We start from the raw sequence: 10,097 nt of genomic DNA, 5'->3' as shown, positions 1-10,097 counted from the left end.
AAGCTCAAAGCCAAGTGATAAAAGCCATCCTTCATACAATACGTGAATTGCCTTTTATGTGCACCATATCTTTGTTAAGTCAAGCAAGAATAATTCCTTCTAAATGGCTATTAAAAGAAACGTTATGCATTGACTTAGTAATAAGTGCTCAAATAAAATAGTTAAGAAAGAAACAATATTATTCCCATATTCAAGAGATGTAAATGAATGACAGTTACAAAAAATTGGAATTAAAAACATGTCTCAAAACCAAGTCAAACCTTATAATTAAATATAATATGATAATAGTTTTCTATTAAAATATTTTTCTATATTTCTCAATTAAAAATATGGGACACAAAATATTTGAAACTTTTGAAATATATTCAAAATTTACAACATGTACATGCTCCATTTCTCCTAATAAGCTTCCGATGGCGCTACTTTTCTATCTCCCTTTCAACCCAAAGGTATGATACCTGATACAACACTGACAAGAATGATTATTTGAGAAAATAGTATAGAATTGATTGTTTGTAATTAAATTGGTCGAAATATGCCTTTGAGGTGAAGGATTGTTATTACATACCGTCTGTTTGGATTGGTTTATTTGAGTTTATGTGTTGATGTGAGTTTTGCGAGACTGTTTAGAAGAATTTTTTAAAACAGCTTATGACATTGTTCGCAAGCTATTTTCTACTTATTTTCATAAGTTCTCCAAAATAGCTTATGAAAATTAGAATATAATTGTTTGTATGTAATTAAATTTGTCGAAATCTGTCTTCAATCTGAAGTATCGTTAATTAAATTCTCATCGATATATTTTAGATTCTGATTGAATTGATATATTATGGATGCAAGTTCTGTTCATGTCACATGGCTGTGTGGGTGTTATTTTTGTAGGTGTACGTGGCTGTTTCAGTGTTCTAATATTTGGTCCTTTGGTCCCATTTTGTTTGTTTGGTTGGGTGAATGCATATTGTGTGGTTGGGTGAGTAGATATTATGGGGCGTAAAAAAGAAATGTAGGAATATCGGGAGAAATGAGGTAGCCCATACAAACCATTGAATCATATGTTTACATTAAAATGCATGTGTTTTATTAGCCACTTTGAACATCATGATTTTGTGTGATGTTGATTTTTACAGCCATGTATTGTAAGAATGATGAGATATTTGGTCTTGGTTTTCTTCATTGTCCTATTATTCATTAACTCGTGACTATATCTAATGACAAGAAATATTCATTTGTGCTTGAAATTAAGAAAAAAATAATGTCAAGTATTATTATCTAATCACTAATTATCGAAATTCATGGTGACAGCCCCATTTTGAGCATTGTTGTCTTTGTAATTATTATCTAACCATCTAAACTCATTCATTGATTAATGAGTAGTAAATCAATTAACCATTATTGTTTGATGCAGGTTATTTTTGTGGCTTTGACGAACCGAAAGCTATCACTACAAGCATACTTTTAGATAATAAAAGGATCACTACATGCATACTTTTATAATCAAAAGGACTTTTAGGTATGAATAAAAGGATCCTTTGAGATCCCAGTTGAAGTTGAGGGTCCATCTCATCATTGTTATCATGTGAGAAGATAACTGGTTCTGTTTCTTCTATGCTGACGCGAGATTCAATCAAGAAGATAACTCTAGCTTTAGGCAAAAACAGTTCATTTTGTCGAGGGTTTGATAAGATTTTTCACACGCTTTTGGTCAGTTGATATTTTCCCTTACCCTTGCTTTTTAAAATAATCCAAATTGTGTCGTAATCTTTCATATGTTGTACAGGTAAGTTTGAAGGAGAACTCTCCAGTTATTAGGGCTAAAGCTTTACGAGCAGTAAGTTTATTATCTTAGTTTTCTGTTTTCAAGTGAAAAGGGGATTTAATATAGTTTCTTTGCCCTGGTTTTATCTTTTGTCTTTCATTTAATATATTAATATGATGAACAGGTTAGTATTATTGTAGAGGCTGATCCAGAGGTATTGGGTGATAAATTTGTACAACAACCCGTTGAAGGTAGGTTCTGTGACACTGCAATATCTGTTAGAGAAGCAGCATTGGAATTTGTATTGCTTCACATCCAGGTGTGGGTTTTAACGTATGTGTCAAAGGCATCTGTTCATGCCTTGCAAACTTCATGGCTGTTACGGAGACACTCACGCTTAGGGTTGGATTGTTAAAACAAACTTTCAAATTTGTACTACAGTATTTTGAGAAGATTACCGAGAGAATCAAAGAGCCTGCACAGAGATAATTTCACGTGTTACTGATGATGAATCGAGTATCCAGGTACTTTGAAGTTCCTGCTTGAACCTCTAAATTATGTATCTAAGTATTTCAAAAACGTTGTAGATAAGTGTTACTGATGATGAATCAAGTATTCAGGTACTTTTATGTTCCTGCTTGAACCTCTGAATCATGTATCCAAATTTATCAGAAACGTTGTATCTAGCTGTCAAGTATAATTTATGCCATTAAGTATTTGGGGATTTACATGCTTCCTCCCCCATCGTGGTATTCTTTTAGTGGGTGTTTGTTTCAAAGTTATATGAATTTATTCCTGGAAATTCGAGCTCGGGAATGCAACATTCCTATATTTGGTACAAGTTTGTTGAAAAAAATACTTTGTATTACTTATTCCCACTAGCGTAGATCAGACATGCTTTTCCCAGGTTCTATTCTCCTGTCCTAATAACTTCAGATTTCACTGGTTTGTAGCTGCTCATTGGTCTGACAGATTCATGATGTGACAATTATTCATTATGGAGTAATTGACCAGAATGAGATGTATAATAGATGGAAAGTGTCATATAATCAAATAAATTTTTGGTTTCATGTATAGTAGCTGCTCACTGTCACATCTGATTTCTCATGTTCGATCTTGAATTTTAGCTTGACCTTATGAGATTTCATGCATTTTCTAGTCATTTTATATTTTTGTTAGATGACCCTTTTCAAAACCATATTATTTGCTTTGTTTTAATTTCATGTTGATGTTATTGTTATTTGGTAAAGTATGTTTCGTCATAGAATAACTAAGTGATTAGTTTGATGTCTTTGCCATATGATACAGTGGGACGATTAGTTTGATGGGATTTTATTTTCTAAGTGATATTCAAAGCTTGCCACTTGCATGGGATTTTATTTTGTGAAACAGTTCTTTACTTTACTTTTTCTGTAGGAAGGATCCAAAGAGAATAGCTGACATCTTTAATTCAACAGAGAATGAAGAATCTTGCACAACTTACAATATGTTGAAGGTACAATCAAATCACTCGTCATTCTTTTAGTTCTTCATCTAATCTTAGGGAAGTTAAAAATGCGCATCTGCTACATTTATTATCATATGGTAGTTCATTGGACTTGAAAAAAAAGGTAGTTTATTGGTATTATGTTTATGATTTATTGTTGAATATGTGTTCCTATGTCAGTGTGATACATTACTTGGTATTCAGAGATGATTCTTAGTTTATTCTGTTGAAGTATTTATGTTGCAAGATAATGATTTCAGGTTTCGCGGCACCTGTTTAGATGGACAAAAGAAGTCTCATACGCAGATTATTATGAACGTGCCTTAACGAATGGTGTACTCAGTATACAAAGAGGAACAGATCATGGGGTGATGATTTATATGCTTCCTTTAGGTATTGGGGTTTCCAAAGCTAAAACTGGACATAGTTGGGGAAATCCAATAATGATTCTGCTGTGGATTTTTTTTTTGTTTGAAATTTCTGCCTAAAGTTGTTTTATTGGATTATATCTAGCTATATTGTATACTTATGCCTCTTTTATAGATTGGAATATTGAGGATTGATTATGTAATATCCAATTAGATAATATAACTTTTTTTTTGCATTAAAATTATCCATAATTTGTTTTTATTTTATTACTATAAAAAAAAGCAGGGTCAAACTTATTTGATAAGCCATTTAAAAAAAATATTTAGAAAAAAAATTATTTCACTTCAGTGATTTAGAAAACTGATGTGAAAACTGTTGGGTTAAATTTCAAAGTGAGTCTATTACAACAGTGCAAGCGGACCTGATGTAAAAATTCAAGATTTCACATCAGTCGCAACCTGATGTGAAAGGATGTGGACTTACCACATCATATCACTTTACATCGGTTACAAACTGATGTAAAAAGTCATTTCCAACTGATGTAAAAAATCATTTTTGTAGTAGTGTTTGCACCACACCCTCATATACACTCATGAATGTCACTCCCAATAATATCCCATACACAAGAAGGTTATCTTTGGTTGGAATCCGATGTTGAATTAATTGCCAAACAAACATAACCACTTTCAGTGGCATGATATTATGCCACACTGAAGTGTTAAATTGCTCTAAACGCTCATTTGCCTCCCTCATCAAACTCCTATATGCCAACCTAATAGTATAAAAACCTGACAAATCGTCCTTCCAAACCACTTTATCTCTAACACCGTCTCTAAATCTCACCTTTCAATCTCCACCAGTAACTGAGATACCGACTCTCTCAACTCCCACCTCCAGTCTACCACCTTCTAAAGTTCGACACTCTCGCCTTTATATCAAAAGATAAAGAGAACAACATACTAAACCTATTTCTTCATGCTCCTCTACCTACCCATTTTTCCTCCCAAAAAGTGTATCTCATCTACCACTCCCAATTTTGTTTGAACCCCCAACATTCTTTGTCCAACTTTCCCAAATTACCCCACCATGCTGATACCCCTCAACCTCCCTCTCGAATTTCACCTTGGAACTCACCATATTCGAATTTTTCACCTTGGAACCTCCATTCTTCTCAGTCTTCAATCTCCAAACCAAATTTTGTAATAAAGCTAGATTAAAAGCCCTTAAATTTTGACTACCCATCCCCCTTAATACACTCAAGAAACACCAATTCAAATTTAAACCCTTTGTCAGTTGTGGTTATGTATCATATCAATATTTTTGAATAAACGCAAGACAATGATTTGATAAGCATCAATATAGTGAATTTCAAACCTTAAACAATTATCAGTAAGAAAGGAAAGTTCACAAGGGTTTTGAGGAGCAATAATCAAAATATATATTTGAAAATATATGACATAAAGGACCTAATAAAACAGAGTTCTTGAATTTCAAACCATCTCATGCTACTATTGCATGTATTTAGAATCTAATGTAACTAATGTAGACATGCCCTAACCTTCGCAATAAAATGAAAATTTGCACGTCGGAGAGCCCCTTGGACAAGAAGATAATTTCAGTAGCATTTGGTGCTTTATATTTATATCTACCACCGAAGTACTAATTGCCATGATGCACATTACTTTTGCATTCTTCATAATATACTTTGCAAATTGAAGCTTGCACTTCATGCCTCTATAAGATGTAAGTGAGCATGCTCTAAGTTGAGAGGAAATGCATTCCGGAACAATTTCTGATTTCTTCCAATCATCCTCGTCCTTTCCATATCCATAAAGCTATCAAAATCCACAGACAAAAATCAGAAAAGAAATACCTAAAATATAGTTAAAACTACAATTTAAAAAATATGATGGCATAAGTACAACCTGATCAAGAGTAAGATTTTGAAGCTTAGGACAATTTTCGAGCACTTCTACCAGCCACTTCCATTTCGTATGCCAATTTGACGCAAATACAAGCTCCATGTGGGTTAAGTTATGAAGAGTGTGAACTTTTAGCTCATTACCCTGCATGAATTACAAAGATAACACTATAAATCATTCAAATCATGTTTGTTCACGTATGTAAACATGAATTACAATAGATGATATATTCAGTGGAGCTGCCTATGAGGAGCTCCAAGAATACTCTAAAATGACTAAGGTGAAAATATAATGTGTAGGCTAGAATGAATGAATCCCTCTTGCTTTCTAAGTGTCATCTTTTATAGTCATCACTTTCTTGACCTAATGGGCCTCTATATGGATGTCCAGGCCCATTAGCAGAATTGGTTACTCCTTCTCTGTGCACCTCATCCGTACATGACACATGGAGCTGGAGCATGTGCATCTTACGTCACTTGTCCGTGCAGGACGCGTGGCACACCATGAAACACTTCTTATGAGGACCACAACTTTCACAGTAACGTGAGGAAGAAGTGGAGCTCTAGTTGACCTGAAGAGTAGAGTTGAGCTAGGCATGCTGAAGGGTCGAGCTGAGCTGGGCATGCTGAAGGGTCGAGCTGAGCATGCTGAAGAGCTGGTCAAGCTGAAGGGACGAGCTGAGCTGAGCATGCTGAAGGGATGAGCTGAGCTGGTCATGCTGAAGAGGCGAGCTAAGCTGAGCATGCTGAAGGGACGAGCTGAGTTGAGCTTGCTGAAGGGACAAGCTGAGCTGAGCATGTTGAAGGGTGGAGCTTTCGTGACCTGAACACTCAAGTTGAGCTGGATATGTTAAATAGTCAATGTATAGTAAAGTTCATGTTGTATGGTCCTCTATACCAGTCCACAGCCCACCAAGCGTCAAGCCTGTTTAGGCGTAGACGTTTGTTCTTCATAAAGTAAACCTGCATCAGTCCATAGTCCACCAAGCGTCAAGCCTATCAAGGCATAGACATTTGTTCTTCATAAAGTCGACCTGCTTCAGTCCACAGTCCACCAAGCGTCAAGCCTGTCAAGGAGTAGACGTTTGTTCTTCATAGGGTCGACATGTATCAGTCCACAGTCCACCAAGTGTCAAGCCTGTCAAAGAGCTGACATTTGTTCTTCACAAGGTCGACCTATTCAGTCCATATAAAGTAGGGTTCTTAAATAACAATTCTATCTTCATTGCCAGCTTGGCCTTTATTGTCACCATGGCTAGATCCACCACTCTTTTCTCCTTCTCCATGATAGCATAGCATAAAACCTTGATAAATTTTTAACGGCCAAAACATGAACTTTGCTTATGTAAGTTGAGTACACCTGCTTTGCTCATACACACTTAAACGCATCCCAAATAAATCATGTGATAAATAAAGTTCACAACGAATATGAAACTGCATCTCTACTATATTGAGTTTGATATTTTATCTTCATGTTCAGCTCGGCAACTCTGCACTTCCTCTATGTTTAGCACCTCGGCAGCTATGCACTTCTCATCTGCTTGACAGCTCGACACTCTTCATGTGCTCAACATTTCAGCAGCTCTGCGCTTCCCCTCAGTTCAACACCTCAGTACCTACTCAGTTCTCATCTGCTCGACAACTTGGCAACTCTCATCTTCTCGACACCTCTCTTTATTCAACTTCTCGATCCCTTGATGCTTCCACCCACTCTCTCCTTGACTCCTTAGATTTAAATAGCGTGTAACTTTCCTCTTAAGACATCAAGGACCCTTATGAATAGTTTGAAATGCTGTTCGTCACTCTTCTTCTAGCGCCATCTGCTAGACACTCTTCATCTGCTCGACAGCTCAGCAGCTTTGCATTTCCTCTGCTCGATAGCACGACATTACTCCCCTGCTTGGCACCATCAACTATTCGGTCCCTTGTTGCTTCCACACTCTCTCTCCTTGACTCCTTAGATTTTTACATAGTCTATAACGGTTCCCTCTCACCTCTATATCCTTGACCCTTTGGCCTCACCCCTTCTTCATGTCGTACTCTCATCCACCCTCATCTCTGCAGCTCCTCGACCTCACACAAGGTCTGCTCGGCCACTATTTTTGCTTAATCACTCTTTTAGCACTGTTTCACTTTGCTTCATTTACATTGTTGCTTGGCCTTTAGATATGCTCGGACACATATCTGCCTGATAGCTCAACAGCTCGACACTTCTCTTCTACTCGGCACCACACTCTCTCGTAGACACTTGACATCCTTGTTTGAAACTCAGGTAAGTGTGTTATGTTTGGGTACTTCCTCTACCTCTTCTTTATAACTTATTTTTCAATTGATTTGCTCTTCATCACCCACTTCTATCAATATTGTACAAACACATAGCACAATAGTTTGTCTCTTTCTGTTTGAAATGTTGCTTGACACCTCTCATCTACTTGGCATCTCTCCCTGTTCAGCTGCTCAATCCCTTGGCTCCTACCTTCTCTCTTCTTGCTCGCCGACAAAACTCTAGCTTCACCAAACAACACTTTTTGGCCTTCATTTATTCTCTATTATGCGCAGATCTGCTTGGCTAACATTTCCTCTTTTCTCGGCTCCTCGGACTCGCATATTTACGTAATATATCTACTTAGCCTTACGAATACACTCGAAGATGCACATTGAGGTGTACATTTACTAGGCATCTTTCTCCTCTGCTCCACCTAGCCATTTGTTCAGCTGCTTAGTCCCATGTTCATAAATATTCTCTCCTTAGCTCCTCCGCCCAAACTAACCTAACCCAGATCTGCTAAAAACAACCTCTCTCCTCTCCCCCTCAGCTCAATGTATACTTCTCGGTCTTTGACCTCTATGTAGCTCGGTCATTCCTTCACCTTGGCATTTTGCGAGTGAGTGTGTTAAGGTCGATCTCTATATAGCTTAGTCTTTGAATCCCACAGTGAGTGTGTAAATCTTGATTCTTTTCTCTACCGCATATCCTCTTTAGTATTTTGCTATTGTTGAGATTCATTCAAGTGTTTGATTAGATGCTCCACAAACTTTCCTTCTTCACAATTTATATATAGGCCTATTTAATTAGACCAACATTCATCTATGCCGCACTGCGTCACGACTAGCTCGACCTTCATGGTGTGTGTCATTTGAAGTGGCCAGCTCAGCCTCCGTGAGCTTGTCATCATATTTTTGTATACCCCCCTTTTCTTCTTTCTTTTCTATTTTTTTAGTTTAGCTCAGCCTCCACAAACCTTTTCGCACAACTCGACTTTTGCATTTTTTATCACAGCTCGGCTGCATCTTATTAAGACGTTAAGGAAAGTCTCTAACAGATCAATCCCTATAACATATTTTTCTAAGGATCGGGTCTATATTGATACTCGCTCAGGTCTTGAAGGCGTAGCTCTACTCGGCTACCTTTATTAGGACGTCAAGGAAAGTCTCTAACGGATCAATCCCTATAACGTAAATTTCCCCAAGGGTCGGGTCTATACCGATACTCGCCTAGGTCTTGAAGGCGTAGCTCTGCACGGCTACCCTTATTAGGACGTCAAGGAAAGTCTCTAACGGATCAATCCCTATAACGTAAATTTGCCCAGGGATCGGGTCTATACCGATACTCGCTCAGGTCTTGAAGGCGTAGCTCTGCTCGGCTACCCTTATTAGGACGTCAAGGAAAGTCTCTAACGGATCAATCCCTATAACGTAAATTTTCCCAAGGGTCGGGTCTATACCGATACTCGCTCAGGTCTTGAAGGCGTAGCTCTGCTCGGCTACCCTTATTAGGTCGTCAAGGGAAGTCTCTAACGGATCAATCCCTATAACGTAAATTTTCCCAAGGGTCGGGTCTATACCGATACTCGCTCAGGTCTTGAAGGCGCAGCTCTGCTCGGCTACCCTTATTAGGACGTCAAGGAAAGTCTCTAACGGATCAATCCCTATAACGTAAATTTGAATATATCCTGCAGAAAATGGCTTTGATTCAATATTAGAAAAGTAGAAGAAAATTACAAAGGTAAGAGGACTATTGGCATTATAAAAATAAACATAAGACTTGGTCGTTTTCAAAGGAGTGAAGTTTTCTTCTTGTGGATTTTGTCTGGTCGGACATTTCTCAGCAACCCTTCTCCTCATAGCCTTTTCACCACCCCTTCTCGGCGATCTTCATTTGTTCGTTCTTTGCTTCATATCTCCTTAAATCCTTTATCTCGGGCAATCTCCTTGGATTTGAAATGCTTCTCCTCCCTAGTTCGAATCTCATTCATGAAGTTAGCTTTGCACAGAGATAAAGCTTCATGGAAAGTTCGAGTGCCCAGACCTTTCTCAAAATCCATGACAAAATTATATTCATTAGGCTTCATCACCTTGAGCTAGATAGCTCTTCAACAATTGTTTTGCAGCTCAATGCATAATCTGCTCCGCTTATGAACATATGAGTTTGGAAGATTGAGACATGACCGTGCGGATCACTAATCCCATCGTATGAATCAATGGTGAGCAACCGAAAGTGATGAGGGATAACCACCTCTTCAATTTATTCTGATAATGGTTGGAAAACCTTAGGCATTAGTCAG

General features: G+C 37.6%; 1 protein-coding gene and 1 long non-coding RNA gene across 2 annotated transcripts in view; one reads left to right on the top strand and one right to left on the bottom strand.

Moving 5' to 3' along the window:
- Positions 1–2,243: 2,243 nt before the first annotated feature.
- Positions 2,244–3,833, top strand: LOC146905824 (uncharacterized). The gene is made up of 3 exons (XR_015018719.1): positions 2,244–2,280; positions 3,173–3,251; positions 3,503–3,833. It is a non-coding gene; the product is annotated as an uncharacterized LOC146905824 (long non-coding RNA).
- A 1,135-nt stretch (positions 3,834–4,968) lies between these two features.
- Positions 4,969–10,097, bottom strand: part of LOC146905823 (FBD-associated F-box protein At5g56370-like) — a 35,984-nt gene continuing 30,855 nt past the window's right edge. The window contains exons 2-3 of the mRNA XM_085727256.1: positions 5,537–5,677; positions 4,969–5,446 (exon numbers count right to left, since the gene is read on the bottom strand). Of these exons, the coding sequence (XP_085583382.1) occupies positions 5,165–5,446; positions 5,537–5,677 (423 nt within the window). The 3' untranslated portion in view covers positions 4,969–5,164. The remainder of the gene's footprint in view (positions 5,447–5,536; positions 5,678–10,097) is intronic.

This window comes from Medicago sativa, chromosome 7, assembly GCF_051527215.1.
Source record: "Medicago sativa cultivar Bolivia chromosome 7, Bolivia_mono, whole genome shotgun sequence".
NCBI lineage: Eukaryota > Viridiplantae > Streptophyta > Magnoliopsida > Fabales > Fabaceae > Medicago > Medicago sativa.
Note: the sequence above shows the minus strand (reverse complement) of the source record. Positions and strands in the feature narration are given on the sequence as shown.